Source organism: Calypte anna, chromosome Z (assembly GCF_003957555.1).
Source record: "Calypte anna isolate BGI_N300 chromosome Z, bCalAnn1_v1.p, whole genome shotgun sequence".
NCBI classification, from domain to species: Eukaryota; Metazoa; Chordata; class Aves; order Apodiformes; family Trochilidae; genus Calypte; species Calypte anna.
The window spans coordinates 577,835-596,193 of record NC_044274.1 but is presented as its reverse complement, the minus strand read 5'-3'; the positions used below and the strand labels follow the sequence as shown (position 1 = coordinate 596,193).

Here is an 18,359-nt window from a genome sequence, read left to right as displayed (position 1 = left end):
TTTTCATGCCCGCATGTGAGCGTGCCCTTTCACAACCTTCAACTTGATTTGTGGTGATTCAAAATTAACTTAAAAGTCTTGTTTGCTGACAGCTTAAAGCTTAATTGACTGAAAGCCAAATAGAGTGTCTTCTGTATTCAGCTCCGGAGCCCTGGCTGCAGCCGGGGGCCCTGCCCAGGGATCCCGACCCCACAGGGACCCCGACCCCTGGGGGCTGACACCCAGCCCAGGAGGTGCCTGCCTGGGGGCATGGGGGCTGGAAAAGGAGAGGCAGATCTGGTTGGGTTCACTGGGATGATTAAAACCACCCCAGGGAAAGGTGAAATCTACTGCAGTTTGAATTTAACTTGTACGACTATCAAGGAATGAAGAGTCTGAAAACTCTCTATATTGCTAAGCAAGCAATAAATCAATATTGAGGTGTGTTTGACAGCATCCATGGAATTCCCTTCCATCTGTAGGCACAAGGAGGGATCTGAAATGTGTTTGTGTACCTACACCTTCACACCAGGACATGCCTGGAGTCATGGGAAGGCTCTGACTCTGACGTGCTGCTTCTTGGCTAAAGTCAAGAAAAAAGTCTGGAAAAATCCAGATCCTCATCTCAGTCTCAACCCTTTGTTACACTGCTGCAATCTTCCCTTTTCCCCTGAGTATTTCCTTATAGAAAAACTTGTTCTGTTCTGGGGTGCTGCTCAGGGTTACCCATTATTCTCCCCAAAAAAGCCCCCAGGTGCAGATTGGAGCCTCTGCATCCTCCTGGTGAGGGCTGATGTGCAGCATCATAGGGCTGCCTGCAAATACCTATTTGCCTGTGATTTTTGTGTGTTCTTAAGGATGTATTAAATAATTCCAAATTAAATTATGTCTTTTAATCTGTCACAATCAGAAAGGTCTCAAAATCAAAGTACCTTCAATTTGTCAGACACGATATGATAGAAATGTCAGAAAAATATCATGGCACCTCACGTGTATTCTCCTGTTCTTAGAATTCTGCTCACGTGCAAGCTGAATTTCAATATGTAAAAGCTGAAGAGCCCAAGTTCTGATATTGCTCTATTTCTTATTGATTTCTTGGCAAATCATAGCTATCTAATTTCTTCTGCCTTCCCATTGATTTCCAATAGGAACAGCATCTTTTTGTAAGGCATCAAAAAAAGTTGCCATTTGGTTTGAAAATGACTGTAATGTGAAATAATTTTGCTCTTATGTTCCTTTCAATAAAACAATAATCAGGCTTCAGAACGTGAGGTCCAGACTTGTACCATTTTTACTGAGCTCTTACCTATGGCTGGAGAGATTTGGACCTCAATAAGAAATTTCTTTAGATGTCTCTTATTAACAGTTTATTAAATGCTGTTGAAAAAAATCTTTATGCTGATATTTCTCTGGTTTTAGTTCTGTATAAACGAGTTATTTCTAATACAGCTGTTAATAGTGCAGCGTTTCACTGATCTGTAATTCCTGGTTTCCCTGATGGAATCACACAGTATGTATAATTCATTGCTCAGAGGTGTCATACACACATTTCAAGAGCTGTAAGACAGGCATCACTTAACGTGCTGAAGGCTGCTGAACTAGGGTAGAAAATGCACTTTTCTCCCTGGCTGAGGTCCTGTTTGCAGCCACCCTTCCCTTCCAGGTGGTTGCAGCGTGCTGGGATTTTCTCTCTTGCAGTGCTGCTCCTTTTACGAGGGAATATTTCACTGTGCTGCAGCTCCAGGAGCACAAAATGGGTGAGGATGCTGCTTCCTGGCAGAACTGAGAGCAGGGAAATGGTCAAAGACAAAATGGATTCTCTGGTGCTCAGCTGGGGAGTGTCGGGCAGGGTCGCAGTGAGCCTGGCTGCTTCCTCTTCATGCACCAGGACTTCCCTCAGCAGAGGTGACTACCAGCTCATTATAACCAAAATATTAAGAAGTTAGGATGGACACTGAAAAGGCTTTTAGTTCTGACTGGTTTGTGTTGATAGTGATGAAGAGAAATACAGATTTCTGGGAAATTCAGCACACCACTGCATCTAGAAACGGAAGAGCAAGTTTAGGGGTCAGTCACTCCCAAAGTGCTGTCTGCTTTTCAGGTGTGCTACACCAGGCACTTGTCACTGTGCTAAAATTTATCCTGAAGTTATTTAATACTTTGGGCTGTATGGCTTAAAACAGAGTTAAAGTAGTTGAAGGTGGTGGATGCTTAGCTGAGCTTGTTGGTGGGAACACATGCAGACTGAGGAGAGCAGCTGATCTCTTTGCTGCTTTTGGAAAACGAAGAGATGCTTTCAGCACACCTCACAAAGCACTGGTGAGAAAAAGGAGCATTTGCTGCTGTGAAAAAAAACAGGTTAACTTCCATGTCTGGATATTCCAAAATGAAATTGGTTGTTGCTTTGCTTGCTTCAGGTATTCAGTAACTATTAAACTGGAGGGGAAGGGAGGGTGTACTTGGCACCTGACAGACAGATGGTGACTGACAATGGCAGCTCCAGTGTCTGCAGTTAGGGAGGTGAAATCAGTTTGCTGCTGGTTTTGTGTAGCCTCCTTCCAGAGGAATAGCTGGCACTCAGGTCAGTGCTTCCTGCTGCAAAAAAAAGGCAGTGAGGAGAGATAAGGATCTATAAGGGTATGAAAGTAATTAATGCGCATCCGCTATCGCTTCCATCGCAACGCCTGCAGCTGCCCAGGAGCTGGCTTTTGGTAAAGCCAGGGTGTGTGGGGAAGCACAAATACGTGTTTGTCTTTTGTCTTGTTGCAAGATAAAGCTGAGTGATTTGAAAGCTCCTCTGTATGGTTTTGGGGTGTGCTGGGTGGCTGGAAGAGGCTGGGGGGTGCGGGTGCCGAGCCTGCCGGGGAGCGGCGGGACCATCCCAAAAGGCTGATGGGCACGGGGGGGGACGTGGAGCTTTTTAGGAAGGATGACTGATGGCTAATGATTATTTAATGGCAGGTCTCTGGGCTGAAAGGCACTTAGCACTCGGGTTGTACTGCAAAGCCTATTTCTCAGAGCTTCCGACAGGTTTATTTGGTCTCACCTTGAGTAGAGCAGCGCGGTATCGATTCCATTGGGGTGGATTTAAACACACTATTGGCTTAAAATAGCACCACCTATGCAGAAGAAAATCAGGGCCTTAACCCTTCAGGCTGCTCTGTAAGGCTGGGTTGTAGGGCAGCAGGTGCACAGAGGTTCCCTTCTCCCCACAGCTCCCAGGGTTGCTCAGCAGCTGCACTGGGATCTCTTGGGAGCGGGATGCACAGCGTGCCATGGGCATAAAGCAGGGGGGGATTTACCTGGGGGTCTGACCCCATCAGGGGCTCACCCTTTGATTTCAGGTAGGGCCTTCTGTGAAAGGTTGAACAAAGAGGAACTCCTCTGAAGCTGCTGCAGCTGCCTGCCTGCACAGAACCCATCGCTGGCATCACACAGGGAATGTGTTGTCAAAAAGCAAAGCAGAAAATGTCCTGCCTTAATATTAGAAAGCTGGGTAACTTACTGATACTTAGTCACTGGGCTTGTCAGTTGTTACGTGCTCTGTGAAGTATTAGAAAAGAAATTTTAAAGATTTCCCTTTTTCACAGTAGTAGCAGAACTCTGTTTTTTCAAATATTTCACTGCAGACACAAAAAGAAAATAGCAGGACAAGCATCACCAGATAAATCAGCTCAGCTTGCCAGGAGGGAGGAGGAAAACCAAACCAAAACAAAGCCCCCCAAAACAGCTTTTCTTTTTATTCCAGAGCTGTTATTTTGCTGATCCTTACCTAAATTTATTTTCAAGTGGTTTTATCAAGTGAGCCTGCAGGATCTGAAGATGTATCTCTGTTTAAAATGTGTGTATTTTACCAATTACAATAATGGAACATACAGAAAATTTTCATAGAATTCATTGGGGTTTTTTCTTCTTCTTCTGTCTCCCTTCCCTGTCTGATAGTTGTGCTGTTTGTTTGGGTTTGTTTGTTTATTTTTGGCAGATATCTTTCTAAGATGCAGCAAGAGGTTTAATCTAAAAACACCAATTGTTATGCCAGTGAAGTGCCTCGAATTCTTTTCTTGAGTAAATCTTATTCAAACAGGCTGCATTTCAACTGTATCTGGCTAATGCTGCAGTACAGTTTGGTTTTAATCTTTTACAGTTCTCATCTCAATTATAGGAACAGTCACAAGATTGATTACAAATTGTGTTATGTCTTAATGAACAAGATACTGTTGGAGCTTTGATTCTCCCTCTTGTGTGGGCTTCCTGGAACAGCCCAGTGTGGAGGGATAGGAAACCAGCAAAGGTTAAAATGCTGAAGAATGGTTAATAATCACAGAAGAGAAACAGGAGTTAGCAATCCCAGCTGAGCTCTTTGCCCAAGGTATTGCCAAAGTCCTCTGTTATTATTATTGGCTGTCAGGGTGGCAGCCAGGTTGGAAAATACATTCTTTAACATGGAAGGGGAAAAAAGAAAATCAGTGTCACAAAATAGGTGAGCGTTTGGTCTGCACTCGTGTGTATTTCATAAATATACTGAAGACACTGGAATTTCCCTGGTTTATAAGATGGAAGTGCTGTAACTTGAGGAATGTCTGAATTATCCGTATTTGCAGAGGTTTCTTTCACTATCAGTGAGCAAAGGGCTGAAAGTAGAAATCAGTTGCTCCAAAGAAAAAGCTTTATATATTTGCCTTTTTCTTTGTAAGTGGAAGGAGTAGGAGTGTGTCAGTTTAATCTGGACAAAGATGGCTTGGACTTTGTCATGTCTTTGGAGGAGGTTGTGGTGTGGAGGCTTTAGGGGCTGCTTTGTGTTGCTGCTCCTGCCCTGCTGGGAGGGTATTTAATTTTCTTTAAAAACAAGATTATTCCAAAGCAAGCCGAGCTCTTGAGATGAGAAGAGACAGTCTGGAGTCACTGAATATTTTTTTGGTCACTTATGGAGAGTAAGGTGTAAGGAGCAGGCTCAGGTGAGGTGGCTCATGCCCCCCTTCTCCCACCCCGAGCATCCTTCGCCCAGCTCCGCGCTGTGGTCCCTGCGGAGCCTCCTCTGAGGTGCCAGCGGAGGGAGCTGTGGATGCAGGAATGGCTCAGAACCTGCTTTTCCTGATGGCAGCTTCGTAGTCAATAACCACACTTTTCCTAAGGTTAGCTCAAACAGATTGTTTCCTGCCTTTTCCTCGCGGTGGCTTTCTGTTGTTCTTAGTTCTTTCTAGCTATTTTCTGTCCTAATTTATTGTGAACTTTCTGGCTTTGAAAGCTTTCAGGAGGTGCTGAAATTACTGTATTTGTTTGTCAGTGTGTAATCTTAAAAACTAGACGTAGAGGCAGAGCCTTGCATGGCTTTGGCTACCTTAAGGATGCTGAACAATTAGTGGTGAAGAGAAATATTTTGTATTTTGCTTCATAAAGACTTGGAGAAAAGGCTTTTGTTATTTCCTTCTCAGGTCACCAGCAGAGTGTTTTGTACATGTATTTACTGTAAGAAAGTAGTGCAGTTGACACTGAGAAATGCTTTAAATTATTTACAACCAAGATGCACATAAGTGAATCTGCATAACTCTTGTGTCTTCTGTGATACCCAGCAGAGTGCAGAGCAGCTAGGGCAGCTCCAGGGGTGAAGAGCTTCCCTGGCTGGTGCCATCAGTCCTGTCCCTGCCACGTTTTGGTGTGTGTTCCCTTCCTCTCTGGTGTCTGAAAGAAGGACTTTGGAGGCTCTTCTGAACTTAGCTAATCATGATTTTTTTCAGGAAAAGAAAAGGGTAGAAACCTTTTTCCCAGCCTTCCCAGTTACAGCTCCCCCCTCCAGAAATAAAAGGGAAATTTAACAAAAGAAATTCAGGGAGAGACCTGGCAGGCAGGAGGGGGGAAAGTGATGATGCTTTTCATGGAGTTCAGTTGTCAGGTTTTTCTTTTATCAGCAGTGACTTCTGAGCACGTTCATTCAATGCTGGGGATGCGAGTGGTGACAAACATCAAGAGGGTGTTGGTTGTTGGCTTTCTCTCTGCTCCCAAAATACCAGATCTGGTTACAAGGGCTGACTTCTCTACTACATTTATACAAAATACATTTGTGGTCTTGAGCAAGTTATTTAATTCATTTCAAATACTCTCTCTCTTTTCAAAATCTGATGGACAGAAGGACAACCCCCAGGGCGAGGGGCTGGCTGCCCAGGAGGGTGGAACAGGGATGGGCAGGGGGTTGGGGAATGGGGTGCCAGGGGCCACCCTGCCATGCTCAAACCACCAGTCTGAGAGTAAGAAATGGCTCTGACACCTCATCCAACCTGGGGGTGCCATCAGGGGGTGCTACCCGCAGGTATCTGCTGCCTGGGAGCAGTCCAGCTCTCATAAAACCTCTTCAGCCTTAATTCAAATCCATTGATTCCCATTCCAGTTAAACCTGGAGAACTTAATTTGTCTTTTAATCCTTTTATTGTAAGCTAGGATAAAATTAATTTTACCCAAGAACTGTGCAAAGCCAATTAACATGATCTTTAGAGTTATTTAGTAAAGTGCTTCAAACTGTTACATTTATCCTGCCCTCGTGGCTGTACTCTCTGGCTGCTTTTTAAACGAAGTGATCGATATCTCACAGCCTTTTAAACAATTTAAACTTCTGAAATGTTTTACCTGTATTTTAAACACTTCATAAAGGTGCTTGGGTGCTATCTGTAAAGCTGTCTCCTTCAAGCAGCTGTGGATGTTTAGTTCTCAAACTGAGATATTTTGAAATATTTATTATGGTTGTTTGGTCTGGAGCAAACCCCACAGGGTGAGGGTGAGGGTGAGGTTTCCCTCTCCGTGTGTGGATCCAGAAGTGTGATGTTTTTACACCTGAAATGTAGAAGGTTTTTGTCCTTTTACCAGTGCAGCTTCTGTTTTCCACACAGAGCTATTTGGGGTTATTAATTTTCTGACTCTGAAAGGGTGATCAACCGTCCTGTCAAGAAAATGGATCTCTGTGTCACCCTTTAGCATGATTAAATGGAGGGACGTTGTTGTGAGAAAATACCAAATTTTCTTGAGACAAATGAAACTGTAGCAAGGACTACTTCCAGAGACATTATTTTCAGATCTCCCCAAACGGGTGTCAGGTTATTTGTAGGAAATGGTTACAATTAGTTGTGTTTCTGCAGGTCATTAAATGTAACCACAAAAATGTTTCCGTTTCCTTTTCTCCCCTCTTATCAGGAGATTTTGGGCAAGGATGTTGCTGGGAGGAGAGGGGTGGGATTTCATTGATTTGGGGATTATTTTTCAGTTAGTTTGGTTTTCTGGTTTTGGTTTGGTTTGTCTGTTTGTTTGTTTTTTGGATCTGGGGCTTTTTTTGAGGTAGCAAACCCTTGGTGCTGCAGTGATGGGATGAAGACGATGGTGCATTGGGTCACTAATGAAACCAGGGATCTTTTCCATCCTGCTCGGGCTGGAATGTATTGCTTGGTTAACAAAGAGTTATCTCCTCCACAGCTGGATGCTGGAGTGGTGAGGGCATCCCAGGAATGATCCAGGCAGCCCAGGAATGATCCGGGAAGCCCGGGAATGATCCAGGCAGCCCAGGAATGATCCAGGCAGCCCGGGAATGATCCAGGCAGCCCCAGGAGCACTCTGCTGGGCCCGGGGTTCCTTGTGGAAGGAAGGGATGGCCGGGGGGACCCAGGCTGTGGTGTGTGGGTGGGTGTGGGTGGCTGCTGTTTGAACCTGGGCTCTCCATCTGGGCTGAAGCAGGGGGTGACCCGCAAGGTGCTGTGCAGCCCCTCCACCGGGCTGTGCTGAAGGGTTAACTTCATATCGCTGTAATCAAATGAAAGGAGGGCGGGGGGGGAGGCTCAGCGCCGAGTGCCCCCGTGGTTTAATTTCCTACTGGAAGCAGCACATGTGTTGGCTCTTCCTTTCTTGCCGGGCCGGGAGCCGCGGGCGGCTCAGCCGGGGTCAGCCCTCGCCTATTGATCAGCATCCCGCCGGCCCCTGCTCCAGCATCTGCTCCGCCGCCCGCTCCTGCGCCTGCTGCACCCCATTAGAATAGAAATCCATAACCGGGGCTGTGCTCAGCCAAGCAGGAGAAGAAACTAAATTAAATGGTATAAAACAATCTCGAGGCCAGGAGTTGGTGCCGATTCATCTTGATCTGCAGTGTCACGGGCTGGGGCCGAGCACCTGGGCTGGAGGCGGCCGTGGGGACAGGACGGTGCCGGCACCCGGGAGCAGGGGGTCCCCAGGAGCAGGGACACCCCGAGAAGGAAGGGGCTGTGTGGGGGCACCCACCGGTGGCTCTGAGCCCCTGGGTGCCGTGGGGAGGCTGTAAGGAGGGTGAGGTGCAGGGGACGTTGGGCAGGTGTTCCCGAGGAGGGGGGTAAACCAGCGCTCAACAATTGAACTGGGATATTTTTTGCTTTGTCTGTTGCAGCCCACTTTCATCCTTCTTGCTCTGAAGGCAGTTCCTATTGATTTTTTTTTTCCTTTTTTTTTTTTTTTTTTCCCCTACCATTGTTGAGCTTTCCCTTGTTTTTCTCTCCCTTCTGGCTGGCACATCGCTGCCACCGCCACAATGCGGGCACCTGAACGAGGATGGTTTTGTAACATGGGGGCTAAAATTTGGTTAGGTTTCCTGTAAGGAAACACTCCTGTTTCCTGTCGAGTCATGAGAATGTCATTAGCAGAGAGATGTGCCCTGCCAGTCACTAATTCACTCTTTGGTAACCCCTGAGTCCTGCTCAGTGCCAGCGGTGCTGTCCCCTTGGTGGCACAGAGGGAGGAGCAGGGCTGGAGAAAGGGTTAAAGTGTTTGTGGAAATGTCTGGTGGGGCATTTCCTAGCATGCTCTGAATTAGTATTAGAGGTAAAAGTGACCTGTGCTTGTCAGAGTAAATGAATGCAGTGTTCTCATCCCAGTCAATCTCTTTTAAGTTTTTTTATTTTGCTAAAAAAAATTACAATTTATCTGCTTAGTGAAATTCAAGACCCCTGGGCTGTATCACATTAATGATGTATATTTCACTTTTATTTAAAATTCATAAACTGGTGAGGGTTCTTTTTCACTGGTTTTAAGAATATTTGTTAAAATAGCATTTGTGTGAAAGAATAATAGCTTGGTTTAATAGTATATATTAGCAGAAAAAAATCTAGTAAGAATCTGAATGTGCTGGTGGTCCTAAACTAAGATTCTGTTACCTAATATGAATAAGTTCTCAATAAAACCCCTTATTTTTATTAAAAAACAAACAAACAAAAAAAACCCCCAACAACAAGAGAGGTTGTTACACAACTTTAAAATTAACAAGGAAGCAAAAAATCACCTTTCACAAAAACCAGCCAGGCACAGAATCCATCTGATCTTTCATCAGCTGAACAAATGCAAATATGAAATCAGACACTTCTCTGGTGGCTCTTTTTTGCTTGTAGATGCTGACAGTTTCTGAAGGGAGGGTGTCATTGAACACAGACCTTGCAATAGGAGTAGTTGGACTTTTGTGGTGCCTTGTAGGTTTTGAGAAGTTAAATGGGAATCATCTCCAGCAGCTGCAAGTCCCGGCAAGGGCAGTACCAGTCCTGAAGGGGGGATTTAAGTTACTTTGAAACCCTTTTTTTTTTAAATCTGGGAACCACGCTGTGGTTTGGAGTATTAAGGAATAATCCCTGCTTTTGATTTTTATTATATTTCTCCCTTTTTCATTTCAGGCTGTCTGTCTGGTCTGCCACAAATGAAGAAGATCTCCACGTCCTACGAGGAGAGGCGCAAGCAAGCCACAGCCATCGTGCTGCTGGGGGTGATCGGGGCAGAGTTTGGGGCTGAGATTGAGCCCCCAAAACTGCTGACCCGGCCCCGCAGCTCCAGTCAGATTCCTGAGGGCTTTGGGCTGACCAGTGGTGGATCAAATTATTCCTTGGCCAGGCACACATGTGAGTAGCCCAGGGTACTGCTTCCCCTTGCTCCGAGGTCTGGGGGGGCAGGAAGGGGTGGTCAGACTGCAGTACAAGGCATTCCTTTAAAATACCCTTTCCCTGGGAAAGGGAAAGATGAGAAATGCTGAACATCCAGCTAGCCACACCACAAGAAGAGGTTGCCAAGAAGTCCTGGCACAGGTCTTGCTGTTGGTGGGGTCATTGCCCTGTGCCAGTGTTCACCCCCAGGTGTGGTGTTGGGCACAGCTCTGTAGTGAGGAGTTTCCATCAGAGGCAGCCAGGGCACAGCATCCCAGCAGAGCGTTCCTGGTGGTTCCTCTCCTCCCCGTTGCTCTGAGGTGTGATAACTTCTGACTGCTCAGCCTTTGTGAGCAGCTGCCTGCTGGGAGTCACCCAGCCCAAAGCCAGAGTGGTTGCTGTTTCCAAAGGAGTTATCAGAATTAATTACTTCTTCATTCCCGCCCTTAATGCGTGCGGAGCTTTTGCTGTATAAATCCTGCACGCTGTGATTTATTGTATTTAAGAAAATAATAACTGTGACCCTTCCTGAGAGGGTGGAATTCTCTGGAAATCCATGCGGTGACCTTGCCCGACATCCTGCATTAATCTCTGTTGACCTTACAACTAGTTCATGAGATATTTAATTATAAAATGCCACCCATAGAATTTCTCATTACGGATGCACCACATCACACTTAAGCTGCAGCTAATGCTGTGTTTATAAAGTTAATGGGCTGATAAATCTGAATGACTGTTCTGTCCTGAATATGAAAATACTTGTTTCTGTTAATGCAGTATATTTTTCAAAGCATCTGCCATCAATATCGTTATTAACGATAAGTGTTTTGCCCTTTAACTCTGTCAGTGTCATCTGTGACAGCATGTTCACAGGACTGAGTTATTTATGTTGCCTTTGCAGGCTCTGCGTGGTACCTCCTTCCAAAGCCAATTCCAGGGTTTCCACATTACCCAGGCTCTGGCAGCCCCTCCAGCTCTGCTGCTTTTGGGATTTTATCAGCTCAGCAGCCTTTAGGTTCCTGGAACCGTTTGCTATTTTTTAATGATGTCCCAACTCCCTGGCCTGGTGTCCCTGACCTTCTGGCCTGCTGGGCAGGGGGAGCAGCAAGTGATGTTTCTGAACAGAAATAGAAATAAACATGTCTGCATAACTAGGAAGGGTTTTACTGCCTTCCCACTCTGCAGAGCCCTCTTTGTAAACAGTTACACCTTGGAGCAGTCACTTTGGGACTCTCCAGTCTCTGGAAACCCTCAGCCAAAACAGTGAAGTCATTAGTTTAGGATGAAAACACTTATTTTCCAAAGCAAATACAATATCAAGAAAACTGTGAGTGTAACAGATCCATGTCTGAAGCAGGGATTTGCTGCTAAGGAAGGAGCTTTGGTGTTAGGTGTGCATCCACCTCATGCTTTCCCACCCTCTCTGCCCAACCTGAGGGTGAGGGCAGCACTGGCACAACTGGGGGGACTGGGAGGGTAAGTGGGGCCAGTGGGGCTCATGGGCCAGGTCTCTGGTTCTGGGTCAGGGCTGTTGCTGTACAAAGAGGAACAGATACTGCCTGTGTTATTCTTTTCCTCAACCTGGGATTTTTGCTTCTTTTGTGTGATTTACTGCCTAATATTCAGGCTTTACCATGCAGTAGTATCTCCTACCAGTCTCATCGCCCCAGCCTCAGAATGCCTTCTTTGAGCAGTGTATTTATCTTCACAATAATTCTGTGGCTCCTGGAGCTGTGTCTGCGTGTGTGCCAGAGATTTACCTTTCAAGGTGTGCTGGGGCTTTGGGACCCCTTTTTACCCTTCTGCCAGCACACATCAGTAAGTAAGCACCAGATGACTTGGGGTGTGAAGCTTGTTAAATCAGTTCCAGCATTACAGATATTTTTTATTTTTTTTTTAATAGTATCCCAAGCCCTAGAATTTAGCAAGGGATAAACACGGGAGTCTGGGTGAACACAGGAGATTTTGCTTTATAACTGCCCTGTAACCTTTGCTCATGTCCTTTGATCTGATGGTTCTGTGAGGTGAACAGATTGGAGCTGCCACTGGGGCGAGGAGCATGAGCATGAGGATGAGGAGGAGGAGGAGGATGAGGAGGTTGGTCCCCATTAATCGTATGCATCTGCTGGAGATCTGATTGGCTGAGTGGGCAGCAGCAATTAAGAGAGCCCAGGGAGTGCTGGGGCTCAGCCCCTGCAGCAGCAATAAATCAGGCGAGCACCTGAGCAGCAGCCTTTCAGAGCACATTAGGCAAACAGGCTCTGTAACTTAATTTAAGCAAAACCAAAACCACAGCAGAGTGATTAAAGCAAATCAGGGGGTTTATCATCCCCAGCAAGCAGTGCAGGCTGGGCTGGGGCTGTGCTCTCCATCACTCAGGCACAGAGCTGCTGGGGTTTGCATGGATCCTCTGCTTCAGGACATCATTCTGCTGATTCGGCTCTGTGAGCCTCAGCTCAGCTGTGAAATTCAGTGGACTTGTCAGGATAAAGGGTGCTTTTTTTCCTGAGTTCATGTGATTAGATCACTGTCTTGAGCAGAATTTTGTCCCCGAAGGAAAAAGAGAAAAAAAAAAAATATGGAAAAATGGTGGTTTATGAAAATCTATATCTTAGCCTTAGAGATAATATTCAGAAAAAAGTCAATGCTCGTGGCAGAAAAGCAGTCAATCTCTGGGGCGGATATTGTGCCCTAATTTAAATCTGTTTGTGGCTTGAGCAACAAAATCAAATCCTAGAAATGAAATTCACCTTTTCCCCCAAATCCTATAGAAGGAGAGTTAATTAGAACTGTGTATTTTTATCAGAGGTTTTGGTCTTGCATGTTTAACATCCTGCCTGTGGTAAAAGGCTGTATCCTGGTGACCCAAAGCCTCTCTTCTTTGTGTTTGGACTACAAGGAAGGTTCAGCACCAAACAAGCCCCCGTGGGTCATGTTTTCCAGCAGTCTGTGCACCTCCCGAAGTGACAGCTCAGCTCTGAGCCTCTCACCCTGGTGAGGGTAATAAAAATTCAAGACAGTGCATTGGTTCCTCTGACCTCGGCTGCCCAGAGCCCTGCAGGCTGCTTGGAGCATCCCTGGGACATTCCTGGGGGATCAAGTCCAGCTCCAGGGAGAGGGAGCAAAGCTTAGAACAAGCTGGGCTTCTTACCTGTGTGCTGGGCTGGCTCATTCCTACATCCAGCCCTGTATGGAGCTAAGAAAACAGTGCCCAAACATTGCCAGGCAGAGCCTGCATGTGTAAAAAGAACACTTCAGAATAACTTGTTGTGAGTGGCTGCTTGCCTTTGTAATGAGGGAGAGGAACAGAAACTCAGACACTAACAATTCATAGTACCAATTATTCCTTCAGTAGGGTTGCAGATGCCAAAGCAAGCATCCTTAGCAGAAAAGGAGAGGAGTCTGAGTTTTGCCATCTCTACAGATAGGTGTGATAATAATCATAAAGCCAGGAAGCACCTGGGAGATATTTAACTTGCTCATCTCTGGAAGGAGTAGTGTAGGAGGAAATATACAAATAGAATCAGCATAATATTGCTGTTAAGGCAGCTGGCAGGGGTTTGGATTTACAATGGATGAGCTGATTAGTGCTTAGGTTTACAAGTATTGGAAATTATTTCTCTTAACTGTTTTGGGGGTTTTCTTGACCTTTTTTTCTAGTTAACAGTCTTTGCTGATTGGGAAGAAGGTGGGATGTGCTGAGGAAGAGATGTGTGAAAATCCTCATTGTCTCTTGCTTGTGAGCAGCTTTTGCATCCACCTGTGTGAAATGCCATAGCCCAGGAGCACATAACCAGCCCAGAGCTGGGACTGCAGGCTCACACTGGGATCCCCTCCCAGGAGAGGGGCCAGAGCTGGTGGGAGGAAATCCCTACAGAGAGCAGCAGCAGAAGTTACAACAGCCCTTGGAAGCTGCATCTTGAAATCCTCTGGCAGTGGGGACTCCGCTGTGTCCCTGGGGAGGTTGTTCCAGGGAGTGGTTGTTTGCATTGTAAAAAAGCCTCTTTCTTTCTTATGTCCATCTGAAACCTTCCCTGGTGCAACTGCTGTCCCTTGTCCTTTGCTTGTGGCTCCTCGTGAGGAGAGAGCCTCTGCCCTCCAAGGGCTGGCAGGCTGTGAGGAGGGGGAGTTGTGATCCCAGACTCCTACAAGTTTTATTTCATTTATTTCATTGCTTCTTGTGCATCTTCCACTGTCGGGCAGGGCACGGGGTGCCCAGTGTGCTTAAGAAAATTCCTTGCAGTTATGTGTAAGAGGAGAAAACTCCAGTGGTTCATGTGTAGTTTGGTCAGCAGAGGGATGGACAAAGCAGCTCCTTCCTATGAAATGATGGCCATTTGTATGGAGATAGCTTTCTTTAGGAAATGTTATAGAATTTAGATTAAAATAAATAGTGTGGGTTAATGGAATTAGGCAATTAACAGGAACAAAAATACAAGGTTTAATGCACGGTTATGGCTCAAGTCATATTGGCTTTCTCCTTCCTGCTAGATTATAAACAAATTTTGGATTAAAATAATGATAGTTTATCCTTTCTATAGCACGGTAATATAATTTCATAGTTAGAGGAAGAATGCATTTAAGCCAGCATCGTTGGGTTCTCTCCATAAATTGAAACAAGTCTGATCTGAAACTCATTTTCTGTCTTGGAAGAGAATTGATCTTGCTTTCACATTTGATTCCCCCACTGCAGGTTCTGAGAGGAAGAAAAATGGGATTGTTAGGTGGGTTTAACTAGGCCAGAGTTAGCCTGAAAAGCCTGGCAAAGCACCTACTATAAACATTTTCTTCTTTTTCCTTTGTCTCCCTTTCTGTTGAGTTACATCTGAATCTTACAGAGTTTTAAAAGGACGTAGGGCCAGGGTTCATCTGGCCCTGCCAGGAATATTCTGTGCTGTCTGTGCACCTCATGTGAAAAGCAAAAGGTATTACTCAGTTTAATGGAAACCCAGGCAATTTATTGGTGGTTCTGGCAGGTAAACCTCTGTTACTTTTCCAGAATTTACCTGGGTAATTAATGGAGGAAACATTCCCCTTAGGATTAAATCCCATTTCTGATGTTTGGAAGTCTTTGGGGTGGGTGAGGACACCTCCTTTCTGATCAGACACGAGGCAAAGCAAACAGATTTTTTTCTTCTATTGTTAAAAAATGAAATCTTCACTGTCTAGTACAGCCCCAAGTTGTGTATGCACTGCAGAAACGTTCCCTTTCCGAAACCCTGACAGGTTGTTATAAACCTGGGGAGGGCTGGGAGGTGGCAGCATCCTGCTGGGCTGGGCTGCATCCCCACCTCTCCCTGCATCCACCTGCCCTCAGCCCACTTTGCTGCTTTTACCAGCATCCACCTTTTCCACAGAAATGAGCAGAAGGACTTAAGCAAGTCATAAATATCATTTGAAATGTCTGCTTTTGCTAATTCCAACTTCTCCTTTCCAGCCACTTTGCTTTCCTGTTCCACAGGAACAGCTCACACTGAATTCCCAATCAGTTCCTCCTTGGAGTAAAACGCAGCCTCCTCACTGGCATGCACAGTAACTCCTGAGTGCTCTCTGGGCTCTAAGACCACACTTTGGGAAGGAAATACAAACCTTCTTATCCATCTCAGCCCTGAAACCACTTCAGAAGTTGCAGACATTGCACCTGTTGCACAAATGATATTTAAATGGCTTGCAGACATCAGCAGCAAAAAGGCAGTCAGCTAGCACAGGGTCAGGAGACAGAATGTGTGTCAGAACTGTATTGGAGAACAAAAGAAAAAAATATGCCAAAGATTAATTCTGTAAAAATTAGGAAATTTGACTTCGAGTATAACTGAAAAAAAAAAAAATCTTCATTATATCTATATTTAAAGTCCTTTAAATAATACAACTATTTTTTAATTTAGGCCTAAAAATATCCTCTGGTTTTACACCTGTCTGAAAGATGAGGGAAGATGTCTAATAAAACTTCACTGCACTGGACATAGGGAGGGATTAAGGGATATGGATTTCTAACCCAGCTATGCAAATCTCTGCTCCTGTCTTTCTCTTGGCATTTCACACAGGTATTTGTCAAATCAGAAAAAAGAAATCATCAGTTTGGTTTAATTGCTTGTAGAAAACCTCAGCGACAGGGAGAGAGGGCAGGTGAAAATAATACATCTGGGATTCTTGACTTTTTCTGATCTTATGTAAAAGAAGAAGATGCAAAGCAAGTTAAATCATGTTCTTGGAGTCCATCATTTTTATTTAGTTGGAATTTGATCTCGTGGCAAATGATGAGGATGGGAATCCGAGTTCCCAGTGTCTAGTTCATGCCTGTGCTATTGATTTCCCTGAGCAAATTATTTAATTTTTTAAAATCTGTCAGCAAGCTGGGGCTAACAATGCTGACTGATGTCTTGTGCTCCAAGCTCTGGAGACTGTGCCAGGAAAGGCATTGCAGAAATCCAAGGGGCTGTATGCATGGAAAATAAGGGGTAAGCTTTAGTATTCATGGTGAGTTTTCAGTAATAAAAATGGCATAAGGATCAAAACCTCAAGCCTCTCTTTTAGTGCTGAAGCAAACAGATGGGAAGGAGGCAGCTTGTGAGTTCTGGTGGCTGGGAACAGCTTTTTGGGGGTGTCTGTGGATGTCACAGAGGATATCCAGAAATAGTCTCAGAGAACTGGCAGATCCACTGGCTCTGTCCTACATGGGGAGTGCTTGGGGTCAGAACTTTGTTCTTCTCGACTGGTTGAGAAGGAACCACCCTGGGCTTGGTGCTTCAGGTGGCAACTCCCTGGCACTGACCAGGTGGCCAGGGACAAAATCTCATTATCTGCACTGTGGGTGTCCTCCTGGGCCACTCGTTTTATTTTCCTCTGCTTGTGGTGTTCGTGTACCAACACAGCATAAAGCATTTGGAACAAAATGATATTTTAGTACTAATTTATCTGGCAATGGCCTTGCCTGAGCTGTGTTTCTGTGAAGTTACCACTTGCAGTCATTCTGCCTGGTCGATCACACCCAAATTCCCAATAGAATGAGCTTTTGTTGGTTTGTTTCTCAGTGCCTCTTTCTAACAGAAGGCATGTGTAAGCCAGCAAAACTTAGGGCAGATTTTTTTATAGTATTTTATTTAGCTTAATGAGTATGGTGCTATTTGGATTTCTGGGAAGAAAGAGAGTGCTTTTGGTGTGCACAGAGATGGAGGGGCAGGAGGAGCAGGGTGGTCATGAGGAGCTTGGGTGGGATCTTTGCTGTCCTGGGCTGTGTTGCCCAAACTTCCCCTGAAGCCCCTTTCAGTAGCTCTTCTCTTGCCCATGTTTTGGGAGGTTGGGGGTGATGGAGAGGTGCCCAGGGGCTGATCCTGGGCTGTGCCCATCCCAGGGGGGCTCCTGCACTGCCAAGGGTCTCTGCAGCCCCCATCAGCTCAGCTTTTCCAGGGCTAATTACCTCTTTACTGCACTGACTCAAATGTGACATGTTTATTGCCTTAACTAACAACTCATTAGCTTAGTTGATGTTTTTGTCAATATTAATTCGTTCATTTAAGCCAAGTCAAAGCTTAAACAAAGATGTCCAGGCTGAGGAGCGGGCAGCAGACAGACTTTTGTTTAGTTCATCTTTTTCCTTGGCTCAATTGACACAAGGCAGGTGTCAGCAGGAACGGTGCTGGGAGGATTCCTCTGGAAAAGGTGGGTGGAATTCATTGTAGTGATGGTTTTAGTAAGGTTCTTGTCTTTGGGGTGTAAAATTCTTGGAAACTAGAGCTTCGTGGCCTGCTATGTGCTTCAAGAAGAAAGTTCCAGTTCTTTCCTTACCCACGTGGAAGGGGTCAGTGTGAAGGGACTGTAGAAGTGTGGCTGCTGGGGGCTTTTCTGTGAGCTAGAGGTGTCAGGGGGTTATTGAATAAACCAAACAAGCAGCTCATAGAGGATAGCTCTGAAAACTAAAGGAAAACCTCTTTAAGTCAATAGGCTATCTTTTACCACAACAGCAAGCTAACTTGGTATTATTAAGGAGTAACAAATAATTATGTAGAGATAATGATAAATAATCTTTATCTGTGAATGGTACCTGCTTAAACCTTCCTGCACATTTCTATGGAGTCATTCTTCTTATTAGAAACCAGCCTGTTATATGAAATTATTAATTGTGTTGCTGCAGTATGCAGCATGGTGATGAGAACTGAGGGGTTTATTCATTGAGGAATTATTTAAGTGCCCACAGGCTGTCAGTGCTCCCTCAGCAGCAGCCCCAGCTGTGGCTCTGCAGCTGCTGAGATGTGGGAGCAGAGGTGGTCACCAGCACCATCCCACCCTGCATCCCGGGACAGAGTGCTGGGGAGCCCTTCCAAACCCTTCCATCCCTTTCCCAGAGCAGGCAGCAGTGATGCCATGCCTCTGGCACTCAGCACTGGGAGTGTCTTTGGCAAAACCCTTGCTGTAAAATCACGTTCCTGGTTCCCAAATCACCCACAGCCAGGAGCTGAAGACACCCGTGGAAATGAG

The 18,359-nt window shown here is 45.4% G+C and overlaps 1 protein-coding gene across 2 annotated transcripts in view; it reads left to right on the top strand.

Annotated features, from left to right (window-relative positions):
- The window catches only part of WDR7 (WD repeat domain 7), an 82,996-nt gene that overhangs the window by 40,079 nt on the left and 24,558 nt on the right, over positions 1 to 18,359 (top strand). For both annotated transcript variants that reach the window (XM_030466683.1, XM_030466684.1), the window contains one exon: positions 9,642 to 9,863. In XM_030466683.1, the coding sequence (XP_030322543.1) occupies positions 9,642 to 9,863 (222 nt within the window). The remainder of the gene's footprint in view (positions 1 to 9,641; positions 9,864 to 18,359) is intronic.